This window comes from Lissotriton vulgaris, chromosome 6, assembly GCF_964263255.1.
Source record: "Lissotriton vulgaris chromosome 6, aLisVul1.2, whole genome shotgun sequence".
NCBI lineage: Eukaryota > Metazoa > Chordata > Amphibia > Caudata > Salamandridae > Lissotriton > Lissotriton vulgaris.
In genome coordinates this window covers 1,109,182,734-1,109,202,451 of record NC_141694.1, presented here as the reverse complement: position 1 = coordinate 1,109,202,451, position 19,718 = coordinate 1,109,182,734, and the positions used below count along the sequence as shown (strand labels likewise).

Below are 19,718 nucleotides of genomic sequence, written 5' to 3'. Positions count from 1 at the left end.
TGTGTGCACGGCCCAACCTTTTTTGACGCCCACGTAGCCAACAAAAAGTTGGTCATCCACCTGGAGCTGTTGTGTGCGCTTCAGATAGAACGAGAGCCCACGTTTTGGGTCCAGACGGTGAAGCCTCTCTTCCTATTTTGAAGGAAGCGGAGGTGGAAAGAAGGTGGGCTAAGTAATGGTCTGCCTGATGTGGAAGGGTGTGACAACCTTTGTCAAGAAAGAAGGACGAGTCTTTAAAACCACTTTGTCTGGATGAACAAAAAGAAAAGGAGGTTTAGAATAAAGAGCCTGGAACTCACTGACTCTTCTGGCAGAGGTGATAGCTACCAGGAAAGCGGTCTTTAGAAGACATAAGGGACAGTTATGAAGGGGCTCAAAGGGAGCGCACATCAGATAGGTTAAGACAAGATTTAAGTCCCACTGAGGCATTATGGAAGGCATGGGAGGAAACGTGTGTGTAATGCCTTTGAAGAAACTATGAACAATCGGGGACTTAAAAAGAGAAGGCTGAACTGGAAGCCGTAGAAAGGTGGAGATGGCCGAAAGTGAACCTTTGATAGTGCCCAGAGCAGAGCCCTGCTGGGCCAAAGAGAGAAGGAACAGAAGGACCTGGGAAAGAGGGGCAGAAAGGGGATCCACAGCCTTTGCTGTGCGCCATGCCACAAACTTGTTTCAACTGTAGGCGTGGACTGAGTAGTGGAGGGGCGCCTGGCTGCCAAAATAACATCACAGACTTCGGGAGGAAGGTTGAGAGATGTCAACTGTCGCCACTCAATCTCCACGCATGGATGTGGAGGCTGGACAGGTTCAGGTGGAGGACCGTCCCCTGCTGCTGCGACAGAAGATCCGACTGCCTCCCATCAATAATTCCTTTTGAAAGAGACATTGCACCACATCCGAGTTCAGACTCCATTCGTGATCCATCATGCACCGGCAGCTGAGTTCGTCCGCCCTGGCATTCAGAGAACCTGCCACGTGTTGAACCACCAAGTTAATGCATTGATGTTCCAGCCATGTCCAGAGGCGAGAGCCTCCTGATATAGGGTCCATGACCCCACTCAGCCCTGTTTATTGCAGTACCACATGGTGGTGGTGTTGTCCGTGAACACTTGCACTACACTTCCCCGGACAGAGGGAAGGAATGCTTTCAGTGCAAGCCGGATCACCCGAAGCTCCAAAAGGTTGATTTGGAGCGGGACTCCACCAGAGACAAGAGGTCTCTGATCTCCGCCTCTCCCATGCGGCCACCCCATCCCAGGAGGGACGCATTCGCCATCACTGTGTGCTCCGGTTGGGGAAGGGAGAGGTATCTGCCATTGACCCAATCGCGATTCGTGAGCCACCACTGCAACTGCTGTGCAGTGTTCTCCGAGATCTGGACGTGATCGGACACGGTGCCCTGATGCAGGGCCCACTGGAACTTCAGGTCCCACTGCAGAGCCCGCATATGCCATCTGGCATGAGACACTAGCAGGATGCAGGAGACCATTAGGCCCAGGAGCCGGAGGGTCATCCTGACTGAAACGCGGGATAGAGGCTGAAAGATCGGAATCATAGCCTGAATATCCCAGACTCGCTGCTCGGGAGGATAAACCCGAAACTGCGTAGAATCCAGAACAGCTCTGATGAAGGGGAGCTTCTGAGAGGGACTCAGGTGCGACTTCGGCATGTTGATGGAGAACCCCAGCAAATGCAGGAGGTCACCGTAGTCTGGAGGTGGGAGACAACGGCCTGGGGCTAGCCCGCCTTCAACAACCAGTCGTTGCGATAGGGGAAGACTGGAACCCCTGATCTGCGCAGATGAGCTGCAACCACCGCCATCACTTTCGTGAACACTCGAGGGGCACTGGTAAGGTCGAAGGGAAGCACAGCAAACTGAAAGTGCTCTTGGCCTACCGTGAACCGCAGGTAATGCCGGTGGGCCGGCAGGACGGGGATATGAAAATATGTGTCCTGCAAGTCGAACTCTGCCATTCAGTCTCCAGGGTCGAGGGCAGCCAAGACCTGAGTCAACATCTTGAACTTTTCCTTCCGGAGGAAGCGGTTGACATTCCTGAGGTCCAAGATGGGGCTCAGGTCCCCTTTCTCCTTCTTGGGAACCAGAAAGTAGTCGGAATAACAACCACGTCTTACTTCTGGCCCAGGAACGTGCTCAATGATTTCCTGCTAGAGAAGAGCAAAATGGCCCCCAGCATGGCTGGAGGGGCAGTCTCGAAGGGGAAGGAGTAGCCCCTTTGGGCGATCTGTAGCACCCACCTATCTGAGGTAACAGGAAGCCAGTGGGGGAGGTGATGGCGAATCCTGCCGCCCACCGGCGTGGGGTGTGCCCCAAATCTTGGACTAGGAAGGCTTTGAGGCGGATGCTGAGGGAGTGGAGGTGGACTGACCCGCACGCTGGCTCCCTGTCACGCCGCGGTGGGAACGATGTCAGCGCTGAGGTTGGATCTACGTAGGCTTCTGGCTAAACAAACGTGTCGGGCACCCCTTTCTGTGGCCACAAAAGGAACAAAAAGCAGACGTGGCCGGGCGCGTGGTGGAGAGTCCTAAGGACTTGGCCATAGCCCAAACGTTCCAGCGCACTATCTGCGTTATTGCCGAACAGGCAAGTACCATCAAAGGGCATGTCCATAAAAGAACTTTGAACATCCCCTAAAAAAACCAGTGGACCGCAACCAGGCGTGGTGACGGAGGGTCAGGGTCGTGGAAATCTCCCTACCCAGTGAGTCCGCGGTGTCCAGTCCACACCTGATGGCGAACTTGGCTGCATCTTTTCCCTCAGCAACAGCTTGAGAAAGAACTGTCCGAACCTCCCCCAGACACTGAGTCAGCACCTGCGCAACCGTGTCCTACACAGCGTGGGAGTAGCGGCCCAAGAGGCATGCGATGTTCACCGACCGCAGCCCTAAGCTGGCAGATAAAAACAGTTTCTTGCCGAACTGTTACAGCTACTTGGATTCCTTATCCAGCTGAGCGGTAGGGAATTTGCTTTGGAAAGTGAAGGCCTGGATGACCAGGCTCTCCGGGGTTGGGTGGGTGGACAGAAAAGCAGGGACACCCGGGGCCGAGCGATGACGCCTGGCTATGTCCTTATCCACAGGAACCCCCATGGCTGGTCTAGACCGGGTGCCCATCAACACGTCAGTTAACGCCTCATTGAACGGTAGCAGGGGCTCCATAGAGTTTGCCGCCGGCTGAAGTACTTCACTGAGGAGATTAGTCTTGAGGGTCATCATAGGCAGGTCAAGGTCAAGGGCCTCAGCTGCTCTACGGAGCACCACAGTGTATGTGGCGCCCTCCTCCATAGCCACAGCAGGAGGAGAAAGAAAACCAGGGTCAGAGGAGAGGTCAAGGCCACCTGCATCCTCTAACTCTCCTGTCCATTCCTGTTCTGATCCACACTGCCGTGTGAGAGGGTCCTCAGACCCCTCCCAGTCGTCCCCTTCCTCCACTGCCCGTGGAACAGGCTATGGCAGTGGGGGAGGGACAGGAGAATATAAATGGTCAAACAGCGCCGGTAACGGAGCTGGTCGGCGCCGGTCCAGCTCAGAGTCCAAATTAGGGTCCCAACCAGGAGCAAAATTGTCCGGGATCCCACTGCGGCGCCGGGAGCAGAGCCGCGGGCGGCTGGGCCGGGAGCTGCCGGCGGAGGACCCTGCAGCAAGAGAGGGTCCTCAGCTGGGACCACTGGACCCGAAGGCACGCCGGCAGGAGCCCGAGGCCTAAAAAGGCGGACCATCGCTGCAAGAAAATCTTGCATCTGGGCAGGAGTCGCCGACGGACCCGGATAAGGTGGTTAGGCGGCGGGACTCATAGGCTCCAAAGGAGCCACAGTGGTGGGGCCCCCACGTCCGGAGACCGACGGGGGTGCGTTGGAGAGCAGACACGCTTCTTCAACTTCTTCTTATGATGTCTCTTACCCGATTCAGAGTGTGAAGACTTCGACCCAGAGGAGCGATGATGTTGACTCCGCGAGTGGTCCCTCGATCGACCCCTGGACCTCGAACGGCGCGGAGACAACTGCCGGGCCTCCAGCAGCTTACGGCACCACTCCTACAAGGCCTTCGGAGCCATGGCCAGACAGTGGGAACATGACCGGGAGTCATGGTCGCGCCCCAGACGGTAGAGACAGACGCCATGGAGGTCGGGCCCTGACATCGTACAGCAACAGGCCCAGCAGGATTTAAACCCAGGCATCCATGACTCAAAAGTGGAAGAAAAAAAGTCTCAAAAGTTCAGCCAAAAAGTGACTAGAGTACGTTCTCTAACCGGATTTGGCTTGCTGGTGTGGAAAAAGAAAGAACTGACGTCAGGGAGCATGGTTGGCCTCTAAGTAGTCTCCGTGGCGTCATCTCTACGCCTACGACGGACGCGGAGCCGCACGACACCACCTTCTGACGCGCAGGGGTAGTGCTGACGAAAACTTTCTGGATCCAGTCTGAAGCCTGGGGATATTCTAAGGTAAGGAATCTATCACTAACATGTCTCTTTCAGATTTATTCTTCACCTTCTGTGTATGGAGTTAGCCAGTCCTAAGGTATAGGCTGGGCACAAATAAAGGACTAAATGCACAGATATGAAGTGAAGAGCTAAGCTTGTGTCGGTAAGATGTGGTTACAAAATCTGAGGAGCTCAGCCTCTGTGGGGAGTTGGAGTTTCTGTGCCAATTTACCTCACCGACAAGAGTCTAGGTCCCGAAATGAGGTGAACAGACTACACAACACGTGGCTCTTTATTTTAGAGTGGACACTGCAGTATTAACAATGATTACCATGGAATTTCAGCTTAAGGATGGAATATTCAAGCAGGAGACTCTATGAAAGATCAAATGGTGGAAACATTTGAATACTCTCAAATAAACCATTCATTATGAAAAAGAGAACCTGGGAAGGGCTCTTCCTGAAAGCTGTAGAAGTAGGAAGGTGTATCTTTACGTAAGAAAACTCAAGCCCTGACTGGCCATTTACAGCAGGCAAGGGATAACATCCTCTTCTTGGATCTTCTGGATTGCAGATCTTGAGCATAAACCAAATGAAGCATCTCTTGCAATTTAATGTTCAAAGGTTACTGGTTGAGGTTCATTTTTTCTTTTTAGTAGATTTCAGGTGGATGTGCTATATAAAACCTAAGGTACGACTTGACCTGTAGGTCAGCGTTTTCTAAATTTTTGTTTGTGTCCCACTGGTCGTCATGAGTTGTTTTTGGTGGGTCGTGAAAATTCTGGCTTGGTCCCATTTATTCATGTTATAGCACATTACGTACTGACATTTCACACCTTCACATCTTCCCATTAGACATTTGTATCATGGGAATATTCTCTTCAAAGGTGTAGAGATGAAGGCGCTTAAACAGATCACTGGTTAATCTGCTGTAACATGATTTCATTGGGATAGTGCCAAGAACAGGCACAAACCTAGAACACAAGGGGGCCTATCCGCTGGTGTCATGTTGCAATGACCTTGTAAATAAAGGGCTGACCTGCAAGTAATTACACTAAAAGATCTACGAAGCCTTGCCCCCTCTTTGGCCCAAAAAAGAGGTGCGTGCAATAGGGGTGGCTCCTCCGTTAAGGGAGAGGAACATCGCCCCACAGGAAAAATACAATGATAATAACACAATGGTATTCTCATTTTATTTTTCCAGTACTTACCCAGTTTTTTTTAAGGGGCATGCTGGGCTGTCAGACAACAGTGGGAGAAGTGGTGGGCATTTTCTAAGTGTGCATGACTGTTTACTCGGCCAAACAGTCATGCACACTTGGCATGTTCTTCAACGAGCTGTACTGCAAGGCTGGGTGGAGAGCATGCACAGCCTCCCACTCCCTGTCTGAGCGCCGAACCATTTTGCTCAGACCAATCACAATGCTGCTGTCATGCTGGTAACAGCAATGTCATGTTTGGCTAGGGCAGTCTGGGAGCCTGTGTGCTTCCTTGTTCCATGGGTCCCTGACTTGTCGACAGAAGGACGGAGGCGGCAGCAGTTTTTTTAACCACTACTACCACTGTCGTGCAACTGATTAGCTGTGCAGCTGATAAGACCATGACACTGCAGATCTAAACTCAGGCTGAGGCTACTGATGTGCAAAAACAGAAAAGCAAATGCTGTACATTTGCCAAGGTCAGGTATATGATTTCAGCTTCTGGGCAAATGGGTGTAAGAAGTGAAGTTGGCGTCACACAAGTTTGCCATTTCAAACATTACGTTGTGGCTAAAGTTTGGGAAGCAGTTCTTCAGATAAATGCTTTGAGATATGAATACTCCTCAGAAGGGGTGCATGGATGAAATTCCCCTGGTGTGATAATCTCGCAGTTTTAACAATAACACAGTTAGCTTTTTTTTTTGCTTCTCATTTTCAGCTTGGGCATTTAGCAGTCAGCAAACATGAGAGCATTCTCTAGCTCGTTCCTTCTCAATCATAATGCTGAGCTCTACCACCCAAGGCACAATGACCGTTTTGTTCTGGTCCATCACACAACACAAAAAGGCTTGCCACGTAGGCCCACAGCAATTATGTAACCTAGGAACAAGTCATGCAACCCATATGTTGTAATGTGCTGCATACCCAATAAGGCTTTTGGTGCCCCACTAAGTGTGATATAAATGTGATTACAATACATTTGTGCCAACAGGGTTTTTTATAAACTCCCAAGTTAAACACAGGTGTGCAACAATATTTTATTTGTGAATCGGACCTGAAGCATATAAAGACTACCGGAACTGCTTTGACATGGTCCACTGAAGTAATCCAATATAAACAAATGACGCATGGCTAATAAGAAGTAATGATTTTACAAATGAACTGGAGTTTTTAAAATAACTACATCAAATAACAGTAACACCACAAAACACATTGAGCAAAAACTGCACAAAGCAACAGGGGTTTGAAATTTACCTTTAAAATGTTTTATTTTCACTCAGAATAATGCAAAGCATTCCAAGCATCTTACAATACACCACTACCACATATCAAGCAATGGCCCTACCTTCTCTTTGGGGTAACTGATCTGGACTTGGACAGGCTGGAAAACAAAACAGGAAAAGCAGTTATAAAACATTCTTAGTTCCGTTTTGCAGCCCACACAACTAATTAAACTCCTGACATTAGTATGCAAGCATATAGGAGTACAAGCTATAAAATAGGTAACCCTCTTCAAAAAAAATATTTTTTTTTTAACCCTTTAACTGCCAGGCCCGTCCACCCCACCCCCGTCTCCTCCTAGTGCTTTACTCTTTTTATGGCTATTTGGGGTAGTTCGCTCTTAGGCCCCATATTTATTTGTCCACAAAGGGTATCGACGCCAAATTGGTGTCCTTTTCTTCCAACATGCTGAGGATTCTAAAAGTACCCAGGGTTTGAGGATTCCCCTGGAGGGGATTGGGAAATTAGGCAAAATACAGCAATATTTTGGGTTTTTGGGGTAACAAGAAAGCAAAGGGTTTGTGGTGCTGATATCACCATCTTCTCAGCTTTCAGGAACAGGCAGACTTGTCAGAAAAACTGAATTTTCTACAAAGTTGTGGCATTTTACTAGGACATAGCCTATTTTTACTATTTTTTGTGCTTTCAACCTCCTTCCAGTTAATGGTAGAAATGTTTGTAAAACCTAAGAGAAAACCACTGAACTAACCCACTTTATTTTGCTGATAGCTAAAAGCTCATCTTATGGACATATCCCCGAATCACATTCCTACAACATGATTAGTTCGCAGAACTGTATTTTGTTAATAAAATTCTTTTTATTTTCTTTTTTCATATATATATATACGTTTTATCATTGTAAATGAACATTCATGTATTTACAATTTAATATGAAACTTGTCATGATACAAGTTTGAAACAATTTAAAAATGTCTGTAACCCCACAAAACACCCATGAAACCTGCATTCTCACCTCTCAAAACTATACAATCACACCAACATTCACACAACACAAACATTATGAAGGGATTCAAAAACATGTGTGGGATCCTATATAATTCTTGCAGAGACAACTGAAAGTTTAATTCCTTTCCACAGTTGCTTCCCATCCCATTCTTCTCCGGTATATGCCTCTGGTAGGATTCCCTTGCATCTAGAAAGTGTCATTTTGGTGAATATTACATCAACCACCTTCATCAGGACCAAATATGTACTAGATAGATGTCAACAGACACATGGACGGGGATTATCGAACAAGTTACTTACCTTCGGTAAAAGTATATCTGTAAGAAACAGTATTTAGTATTAGATTACTTACCTTACAATATCCCCAGGCGTCAGACTGGATCCGGAAATTTTTGCGTAGCAGTACCCTTGCGCGTCGGTAGGCGTAGTCTGCGGCTCCGCGTCCGTCGTCGTGGGCGCCGTGATGACGTCGTCGGAGCACTTAGACGCTGCCTCCGCGCACTGACGTCAGTTCTTAGACACAGCTTTTCCGTGCCAGAAATGCAGAGCCATGTTAAAAACCAACACTGGTGCCATTGAAACTAGGGCCCTGAAAGGGGATGACCTTAACCCTAGATATCGGTTCGCAGAACGGGGAGGATGGGTGGGGCGGTAAGGAATCTAATACTAATTTCTGTTTCTTACAGATATATAGTTACCGAAGTTAAGTAACTCGTTCATCTGAAAGAAACAGGTTAGTATTAGATTCCTTACCTTAGAATAGATACCCCAGCAATACCAACCCCGGTGGTTGGTCTGCGAACCAATAATCACACCAGAAAGTCCTGGAGGACTGAACGGCCAAAGAAGCCCTCCCTCCGGACTTGGCTGTCCAGGCAGTAGTGTCTTGCAAACATGTGCAGCGATGCCCACGTAGCTGCCTGACAGATGTCCTGCAAGGGGACTCCCCGGCCCAGGGCAGTGGTAGCCGCCGTGGCCCGAGTGGAATGGGCCCTCAGCCCAACAGGAGGCTCCTTCTTCGCCAAGGAGTAACAAGCCTTGATACACAAGACGAACCACCGCGAGATGGTCCGCTTGTGCACCTCTTTCCCCTTCTTAGAGCCCACGTAACCAACAAAGAGTTGGTCATCCACCCGGAACTGGAGAGTGCGATCCAGATAAAACGAGAGCGCACGTTTTGGGTCCAGACGGTGGAGCCGCTCTTCCTCCTTTGAGGGATGCGGAGACGGAAAGAAGGTGGGCAAGGTGATAGACTGCCCGATGTGGAAGGCCTTGACAACCTTGAGCAGGAAAGAGGGTCTAGTCCGCAACACAACCTTGTCCGGATGGACAGAAAGGAAAGGAGGTTTGGATGAAAGAGCCTGGAGCTCGCTCACTAGCCTGGCAGAGGTGATGGCAACCAGGAAAGCAGTCTTCAGAGTAAGAAGGCGGAGAGGACAGTTGTGAAGTGGCTCAAAGGGAGCGCCAGGTTCAAGTCCCACTGAGGCATCACAAATGGAACAGGTGGAAACGTGTGTGTGATGCCCTTCAGAAAACAAGTTACAATAGGGGACTTGAACAAAGATGGTTGATCAGGCAGCCTTAGAAAGGCTGAAAGGGCAGAAAGGTAGCCCTTGATAGTGCCCAGAGCAGAGCCCTGCTGGGCAGGAGAAAGGAGGAAGAGAAGAACCTCAGAAAGAGGGGCAGAGAGAGGATCCACAGCCTTTGCTGTGCACCATGCCACAAATCAGTTCCACGTGCAGACGTATACCAACTTTGTGGAGGGACGCCTGTCTGCCAGAATGACATTACAGACTTCAGGAGGCAAGTCAAAGGGCCTCAACTGTCGCCGCTCAATCTCCGAGCATGGAGGTGGAGACTGGACAGGTTCGGGTGGAGGAACGTCCCCTGCTGCTGCGACAGAAGGTCCTCCTGAAGAGGCAGACAAACCGGGGGATCGACTAACATACTGAGTAGCTCGGGATACCAGTACCTTCGTGCCCAGTCTGGAGCCACAAGGATGACTTGGGCCCGGTCGCGTTTGATCTTCTTCAGCACTCTGGGCAGAAGTGGTATAGGTGGAAAGGCGTACAACAGACCGCAACTCCACTCGCGACGAAAAGAGTCTCCGAGCGAGTGCCGCCTTGAAAATTCCAACGTGCAGAACTGATGACATTGCGCGTTCTCTTCGGTGGCGAATAGATCTAACCAAGGCTCTCCCCACTGCAGAAAGAGACCTTGCGCCCGGTCCGAGTTCAGACGCCATTCGTGATCCATCATGCACCGGCGGCTGAGTTTGTCCGCCCTGGTGTTTAGAGAACCTGCCAGGTGTTGAACCACCAGGGTCACGCCCTGATGTTCCCGCCACTGCCAGAGGCGCAGAGCCTCCTGGCAGAGGGTCCACGACCCCACCCCGCCCTGTTTATTGCAGTACCACATGGCGGTGGTGTTGTCCGTGAACACCTGCACTACACTCCCCCGGAAAGAGGGGAGGAATGCCTTCAGTGCTAGACGAATGGTCCGCAGCTCCAAAAGGTTGATATGGAGCTGGGACTCCGCCGGAGACCAGAGGCCTCTGATCTCTGCCTCTCCCATGTGGCCTCCCCAGCCCTGGAGGGACGCGTCCGTCACAACTACGTGCTCCGGTTGGGGAAGGGAGAGGGATCTGCCGCTGACCCAATCGCGGTCCGTGAGCCACCACTGCAGCTGTCTCGCAGTGCCCTCCGAGATCAGGACATGGTCGGACAGGTTGCCCTGATGCTGGGCCCACTGAAACTTCAGGTCCCACTGCAGAGCCCGCATCCGCCATCGGGCGTGATGCACCAGAAGGATGCAGGAGGCCATCAGCCCCAGAAGCCGCAGCGTCAACCTGACCGAGACTCGGGATAAAGGCTGAAAGATCGGAATCAGAGCCTGAATATCCCGAACCCGCTGTTCGGGAGGATAAACCCGAAACTGCGCCGAGTCGAGAACCGCTCCGATGAAGAGGAGCATCTGGGAGGGGCACAGGTGTGACACATTGATGGAGAACCCCAGCTGGTGCAGGAGGTCTGCCGTCGTCTGGAGGTGGCTGATGACTGTCTGGGTCGAGCCCGCCTTCAACAACCAGTCGTCGAGGTAGGGGAAGACTGAAACCCCTAACCTGCGCAGATGAGCTGCGACCACCGCCATCACCTTCGTGAACACCCGTGGGGCGCTGGTAAAGCCGAAGGGGAGCACGGTAAACTGAAAGTGCTCGTGGCCTACCGTGAACCGCAGGTAGCGCCGGTGGGCCGGCAGGACGGGGATGTGGAAATAAGCGTCCTGCAAGTCCAAAGCTACCATCCAGTCTCCTGGGTCCAGGCCAGCTAAGACCTGAGCCAGTGTCAGCATTTTGAACTTCTCCTTCTGGAGTTAGCTGTTGACGTTCCGTAGATCCAAGATAGTGCGTAGGCCCCCTCTGCCCTTCTTGGGTACCAGAAAGTAGTGGGAGTAGCAACCACACCCTATTTCTGGCCCAGGAACGCGCTCGATGGCCCCTTGGCCAAGAGGGCCGTAACTTCCTCCTGCAGAAGTCGCAAGTGATCCCCCGGCACGCGGTGGTATTGCGGTGGCATGGCTGGAGGGGTAGCCTCGAAAGGGAGGGAGTAGCCCCTTCGGACGATTTGCAGCACCCACCTGTCTGATGTGACAATGCGCCAGTGGAGGAGATGATGGCGAACCCTGCCCCCCACTGGCGTCACATGGGCCTGAAAGCACGGACTAGGAGGTTTTTGAGGCGGATGCTCCAGGGGTAGGTGTGGACTGCCCTCGCCGTTGTCCCCGACTGCCTCCACAGCGGTTTCCACGGCCGCCACCGCGTTGGAAATTACGTGTGGGGGCGCCCCTTCCTTGGCCACGAAAGGAGCGAAAGGCACCCGTTTGCTGGTGCGGGGCCGAGAGGCTCGAGGACTTGGCTGTAGCCCTGGAGTCCTTAAAGCGCTCAAGCGCATGGTCTGCCTTGTCGCCAAAAAGGCGACGGCCATCAAACGGCATGTCCATGAGTGTATTCTGGACATCAGCCGAAAAGTTGGCGGACCTCAACCAGGCATGGCGACGAATCGCCACTGTCGTTGCCATCGACCTGCCCAGTGAGTCGGTGGTATCCATCCCACACCGGATGGAATAACTGCCGCATCTCGACCCTCCGCAAGGGTTTGGGCGAGGTTAGCCTTGACCTCCGCCGGGCATTCTGGCAGCACGTTCGCGAGCGCGTCCCACAGAGAGTGGGTGTAGCGGCGCAAGAGGCACGCGGTGTTGTAAGACCGCATTTCCAAACTCAGGGAGAGAATACCTTCTTGCCGTATTGCTCATACCTCTTGGATTCCCGATCGGGCGGAGCCGACGTGAATGCAGTCTGGGAGTTGGAGGCCTGGATGACCAGGCTCTCAGGGGTGGGATGGGTGGACAGGAAACAAGGATCGCCCCGGCCGGGCGGTGGCGTCTGGCCACGTTCCTATCTACAGGCCGACCTGTAGCGGGCCTGGACCAAGTGCCCAAAAGAATGTCAAGCAAGGCCTCATTAAACGGCAGCAGAGGCTCAGCCGAGCTTGACTGCGGTTTAAGGACCTCAGTGAGGAGGTTAGTCCTCATGGCCGCGACGGGGAGCTCAAGGCCCAAGGCCCTGGCCGTCCGCGTCAACACCACACTGTAGGTTGCCCCCTCCTCCGTCGCCACGGTAGGAGGTGAGACAAAACCAGTGTATGGCGAGGTGTCCAGACCACTGGCATCCCTAAGTTCACCTGTCCAGTCCTGCTGGGACTGACACTCACGTGTCAGAGGGTCCTCAGACCCCTCCCAATACTCCTCATCACCCATGTCCTGAAAATCAGGGTTGTCAAAGGATGGGGCCGGTTCATTGAAGTAAAACTCTCCAAGCGGCGTCGAAAGCGGTGCCCAGCGGCGCCGTTCCAACGCCGGAACCAGATCGAGGGAGGCATCGGGGACGGTGCCGTCCGAAGGCGGCGCGGAGGTGACACCCTAGGGACCGGCACCGGTGAGGTCATCAGGTCAACCGGCGACGACCCGGATCCGAAAGCGGATCCAGCGGGGCCCTGCGGCGCCGGGCCCGAAGGCGTCGGCGCCGAAGCACCTGCCGGCGTCGGGCCGAAGCACCCGACCCGCTAGGGCCCCCAGACGGGTCCGCTGGGCCCGAAGGCGCCGTGGAGCATGTCGGAGGAGAGAGGGACCTCATGGCCATGAGGAAGCGCTCGATCTCATCCGGCGTTGCTTGCTGCCCGGGGACCGGAGGGTATGGGGCAGGCCACGACGCCCGCGACTCTGACGGAGCTGCGTGGGCGGTGTCAACCGAACCCCCGGCCACGTCGCGCGAGCGTCGGGGAGAGTTGGAAGAGCGATGACGTCTCTTCGACTTCTTGTGCTTACCTGACGACTTTGAGCCTGAAGAGTGATGGCGACTCCCGGAGCTATGATGGCTCCGACCCCGCGACCAATCCCTCGACCTCCGTCCGGACCGGGATCTCTCGCGGCGCGGGGCCGACTGCCGGAGCTCGAGCCGCTTGCGGGACCGCTCCCGCCTAGCTTTTGAAGTCACAGCTCGGCAGACGGGGTAGGCCTTGTCGTCGTGGTCGACGCCGAGACTGTGAAGGCACCGGCAGTGAGGGTCGGTTAACGACAACAGTCGGTCGCACACCTCACAGGGTTTAAAACCTGGCATCCCTACCGGCACCGTTCGGAGTCAAAGACTCGAAAATGATCAAAAGGGATCGTAAAAAGTTTAGTCAAAAAGTGACTAAGGTACCACTTTTTCCGGATCTGCGCTGCTGGCGCGGAAAAAAGAAGAACTGACGTCAGCGCGGGGAGGCGGCGTCTAAGTAGTCCGACGACATCATCACGGAGTCGACGACGGACGCGGAGCTGCAGACGACGCCTATCGACGCGCAAGGGTACTGCTACGCAAAAATTTCCGGATCCAGTCTGACGCCTGGGGATATTCTGAGGTAAGGAATCTAATACTAACCTGTTTCTTTCAGTTTGTGCGATACTGTATGACTCTCATCTGAGAACTACAACTACGCAGCAAGTGGCTCACAGTACATATTGGTCTATATGTTTACATTATCCTTTGAAAACGTGGACTGGTTGTCCGGATTTACTGATGGAACGATTCTGTATTATGTCTAATTGATATGTGGGTTCTCTCCCCAATTAAGTCGGTCGGTTGTGGCTTAGTTCTCGTCATGGTCTAGCCTTTAAAAATGGAAGCCATCTTAGCTTGTGTACCAACTTGTTCAATTTGTCATCCGTATGATTGATATAGTGCTATACTCTCTGACCGTGACCTGCGTCAGAGTTTTCCACAAGACTTCCTGGGTGTAAAACCAATAAAGGAACCTGGAAAGCTATATATTTTTGAAAAGTAGACACAATTTTGAATTTAGCAAGGGGTCATTTGTGTAGATCCTTCAAGGTTTTCCTCTGGAAAGTTAACAGTTGAAATAAAATAATATTGAAATTAAGGTGGGAAAAAAACAGCCATTTGTGCCTACATTTTCACCAGTCACAACTTCTTACTATGGCAGATTTTAAAACCTGTATAAGGTTACATCTGCGGGACCCTTCTGGTTGCAGTGATAAATGAGGCTTGTAGGTTCACCAATTCCAATTTCAAGCCTTTATTTCGATTTTTAGAAAAAATCATAAAAGACATCAGCATAAAAAGACAATTTATAACATATTTAAAATAGAGTAAGCCAGCAAAAAAAAGTTAGAACAGGAGAACAAATTAAAAATATATACACCAACCAATAAATATGCTAATGAGGGGGATAGAGGGGGTATTTCAAGAGAGAGCTAGTTGGAGAGGCTCAACTTGTTAGCTCTTATCACCCAAGTCCATCCCAAGAACGTTGCCACTGCTATCACAATAGCTTGTTCCGTGTTGGTCCTAAGAACCCTCAGGGCTGCCATGGCTACCCTGAAACCCAAATTCTTGCAGATAGGGTTCAGCCATTTCAATCTGGGGTTTCTATAGGATTGGCATATAAAAAAGAAGTGTGCAGTTGTTTCCAACACCTCAGGACAAAACGGACAATGGCCTCCACATCCCCGTTTCCAACTAAGCATATAGAACCCCAAAGGTAGGGATCCCACCCTGAGCTGGTGATACAGTTTTCTTTCCTTGAGTGCTTGTAATAATATCCCAATATGGCTCTAAAGTCTAGGTCGTCTTGAACTCTAGGAATCCAATGGTTAGGGAGTTTTTACTCTGGGATAATCGCTGTTGCTCTATATGGTTCCAATAAACTTCTTTTAGTATCTTCTTAGAAGGAAAAGCCACTGAGGAGGGAGATTCCCATAAGCTCTTCATGCCCATAGCTACCAAAGTTAACTTAATTATTAAAGGGGTTTGTAAAGCGCCTGGTGACGCCTCCCGGCGTGTCCCCGCGCTGTGGAGATAGAGAATTAGGAGGAGAGACAGAGATACCACTACGGAGTAAATAAATGGGTTTTCAGCAACTTTCTGAAAGATGCCTCGTTCGTTTCTTGTCTGATGTTCGTGGGGAGGACATTCCACTTCCTGGCCGCCAGAGTGCGGAAGGACCTACCTCCCATTCTAGCTCTTTTAGGGAGCGAAGTTTTAAGCAAGCCCATTCCTTTAGATCTAAGAGATCTGTTGGGCTCATACAGTAATGCCAGATCGGATAGGTAGGAAGGGGCTTTTTGGTGAATAATCCTGTGGCACCAGAGGAGTGCTTTGAATAGTATCCTCTTGCTAATGGGTAGCCAGTGGAGGGAGGCCAGGGAAGGTCTGGAGGGAGCTCTACGGGGAAGTCTTAGCACCAGGCGGGCTGCTGAGTTCTGCAAGACTTGTAGTTTTCTGATGTTTTTTGCGGACGTGCCCAGCAGCAACACATTCCCATAATCTATTCGGGAAGTGATAAGTGCCTGAGTCATGGTACGCCTGGCATTCAGCGGGAGCAGATCCAGGGTACGGTTGAGGGTTTTCATGACTCCAAAGCACTTACCTACTGTTTTTTTGACATGGCTGTCAAAAGAGAGCTTATTGTCTATCCAGACGCCTAAGTTTTTTGCTTCCTGGTTGGGAGTAGGTAGAGGACCCAGACAGGTGGGCCACCACTCTTTCGTCCATTTTGTGTCATTTCCACCTCCGTTTTTGTGCCATTTAATTTAAGGCAGTGTTCAGTCATCCATGCGGCAAGCTTGCACATGCAGGATTTGAAATTGTCGGCTTCAGAGGAGGGAGCTTGGGACAGGGAGATTAGAAGTTGAGTATCGTCGGCGTAAGAGACAAGCTCTACACCGAACGATTGTACCACTTCTGCCAGTGGTGCCATGTATAAGTTGAACAGGGTGGGACTCAGGGCAGAGCCCTGAGGTACCCCCTGTTCTAGCATCATACTGTCCGAAAGAAAAGTCCCTCTCTGGACCTGAAAGCTCCTGTTGGTAAGAAAGGCCTTCAGCCATCCCAGCTCCTTTTTGGTGACCCCCGCTCTGTTTAGACACTGTAGCAAGATGGAATGTGCTACAGTGTCAAACGCGGCACTGAGGTCCAGCATTATGAGAGCCATGGTCTGGCCCTCATCAGCTCCTTCCCGTAGGGTTTCAGTTGCTCTCAGGAGAGCTGTCTCAGTAGAGAAGCTCGATCTGAAGCCTGACTGTGATACATGAAAAGCATTCTGGGCTTCAAGATGGGCCATAAGTTGGGCATTGGCTACTTTCTCTGCTAATTTTGCTAGATAGGGTAGCAAGGAGATTGGACGTAGATTCTCCAGTATGTCCTGACTCATATTAGGCTTTTTTTTAATTGGGAGCACTATGGCTTGTTTCCATACAGTGGGTAAGCAGGCAGTAGAGAAAGATACTTGAAGCATGTGTCTAAAATGTGGTTCTAACACAGAGATGGTCTCAGCCAAGATTTTAGGTGGCGCAGGGTCTCGTGGAGAGCCGGATTTAATGCTTTTGCTTTTGCAGTGTTTCAACAGGAGGAACAGAGAATGAACATAGACAGACTTGAGTACGTATGTGATCTTCATTCTCTGTAAATTCAGTGCCAGGTTTTATATTGGTGGAGAAGCTGGCATAAATGTTAGTAATCTTTCCCGAGAAATACTTGGCAATTTTATTGCAGGTTTCCACTGAGTCACTCTGAGAGGAGGAGTTAGAATCAATTATAGAGATTTCTTTGTAAATTTGATAGAGCTCCTTAGAGGAGTTTTCCGCTTCTAAGATTCGGTTGTTATAGTGAGCTGCCTTGGATGAGCGTATTTTTTTGTTATACTCTTTTTGCGCTGCTTTATACTGGGCTTTGATTTCTGGGCAGAATTTGTGACGCCATACTCTTTCGAGTTTTTTACAAGCCGTTTTCAGAATCTGAAGTTCCTGACTGTACCAGGAGCCGTTTTTTTAGTTCGCATGGCATTGGTTATGGTGCGAATCGGGGCTGTGATATCAAGAGCCTTTGTGATGCAGTTTACAAGATGTTTATGTGCTGTCTCACAATCAGTTCCACTAGGAGGCCCTGCATCCTGAACAATTTTAATAAACGAATCTGCCGAGAAATTCTTCCATTTCCTACGTTTGTAACGTTGAGAGCTTTGGTTATGACGCTCAGTCCTATCTAGTTGGAATAGTATAGGGATGATAAAGTGATCAGACCATGGTATAGGCTGGGGAGGTAGGGTCTGAACTCCCTTCCAGTTCCCAAAAACTGGATCTAGTAGATGTCCTAGTTGGTGTGACGGCTCGTTATTTTTTAATTCTAGTTGTAAACAGAGTAGCTCAGATTTAATGTCTGTCGCTTCCTTATCTAGGGGGTCATCAAAATGAGCATTTAAGTCTCCTAGCACTAATATTCGAGATTTTCTTAGTGCTAGATGGGTTAAGGCTTCCATGAGAGTGGGGGTGAAATCATATAGCCTTCCAGGAGGACGGTATACCAGGATGCCTGAGATAGAGTGGTTGGGACCGGTATTGATGGTGAAAGAGCCAGCTTCACTATGGTCAACCGAAATAGGAGATAGGGTACATACTAGGGGGGCTTTAGTAGCTATGGCGATGCCACCACCTCTACCGTCTTTCCTATCCAGTCTGGAGAGGGAATATCCGGGAGGAAGGGCCTGAATAATATCTGGGTCTGAGTATTCATCCAGCCATGTTTCCGTGAGAAACAGGATGTTAAAGTCATGATCCTCAAGTAAGTGAAAGCTTTCTATACGGTGTTTTCGAAGAGATCTGCAATTAAGCAGGGCTGCTTTAATTGTGTTGGTCGTACTAGTAATGGAGGCAGGATTGACCGGGACAAAAGTGCATGAGCTACAAGACTTTAGCAAAAGAGCATTCATAGAATGTTTGCAGCATGCGGGCGTATAAGGTTGGATGTCAAGCAATTCCTGTCTGCCATACCTTATGGTGGTTGGTATAGGTGATCCAGGGTTTATGGCCCCGCGCCCCGTCCGGCCGCAGACGGGCGCAGACGGGCTTGACTTTGGCTCGACTTCGGCGCGCTTCCGGCGCGCCCGCTGCACGCGTCCGCTGCGCGGTCGCTGACCAAAGCACATTTATTATGAGGGGCGGGGTCGCTAGAGCGCTGACCTGTGCTCCCTGAGCCCGGAAGTGCAAGGCTCCTCCTCACCCTCCCCATCAAACGCCCATGATTGGACGCGGCGGACCGGGGCGGGAGTGGGTGGAAACAAACAGCCTGAAGTGTGGTGCAGTGAAAAATACAGGTACAATCAGTAAAGAAACACTGAACGTTTTAAAATTAGCCTCAATCGCTACAGTAAAACAGAAACGATATAATAACAGCGCGAGCAGTGTAACTGACAGAAAAATATTAGCGCTAAGTTGGTAGAGCTCGCCTCTGCCACCGGCAACACACTACTCCACAGCGCGCACTTGCAGAGCTGACCTTTAAGTAGTCTTCCACTGACAGCGTCGCTAGAGCGCTGACCTGTGCTCCCTGAGCCCGGAAGTGCAAGGCTCCTCCTCACCCTCCGCATCAAACGCCCATGATTGGACACGGCGGACCGGGGCGGGAGTGGGTGGAAACAAACAGCCTGAAGTGTGGTGCAGTGAAAAATACAGGTACAATCAGTAAAGAAACACTGAACGTTTTAAAATTAGCCTCAATCGCTACAGTAAAACAGGAACGCTATAATAACAGCGCGAGCAGTGTAACTGACAGAAAAATATTAGCGCTAAGTGGGTAGAGCTCGCCTCTGCCACCGGCAACACTCTACTCCACAGCGCGCACTTGCAGAGCTGACCTTTAAGTAGTCTCCCACTGACAGCGTCGCTAGAGCGCTGACATGTGCTCCCTGAGCCCGGAAGTGCAAGGCTCCTCCTCACCCTCCGCATCAAACGCCTATGATTGGACGCGGCGGACCGGGACGGGAGTGGGTGGAAACAAACAGCCTGAAGTGTGGTGCAGTTGACGTAAATAATTAATTTACTCTCTTAATTTCTATGCAGGTAAGTACTTAATCAATAGCAACTCAATCGGAATGAAAAAAAGACAGAGTCCGTGGTGTTAGAGTTTCTAAGGGTTTTATTCCTCATAAAGGAATGGTCAAGACCAGGATATCATGTTCTGACCACCACAGGGGTGTCAGAAGGGATAGAGCAAACTTTATTGACATTACATAGCTTATATACTTGATTTATACCATAAGAAGTAATGTAAGAGGCGTAACAGCTGAGAGAAGACAAGATAACAGTATACACGTGTTACTAGTACGTAATCAAGAGGCGTAAACTAGGCGTGAATCAGAGGTGTGTGCTAGAAACGTCACTGATAGGTGACGCAAGTGGGTGGCACCAAGGGGTGGTGCTAACAGAATTGTTGCAATGTCAGCAG

At 50.7% G+C, this 19,718-nt stretch overlaps 1 protein-coding gene across 3 annotated transcripts in view; it reads right to left on the bottom strand.

The window, feature by feature from the left end:
* LOC147708497 (serine/arginine-rich splicing factor 7-like) overlaps positions 1-19,718 on the bottom strand; it is a 352,259-nt gene that overhangs the window by 109,429 nt on the left and 223,112 nt on the right. For all 3 annotated transcript variants that reach the window (XM_086925352.1, XM_086925354.1, XM_086925353.1), the window contains one exon: positions 6,981-7,016. In XM_086925352.1, the coding sequence (XP_086781478.1) occupies positions 6,981-7,016 (36 nt within the window). The remainder of the gene's footprint in view (positions 1-6,980; positions 7,017-19,718) is intronic.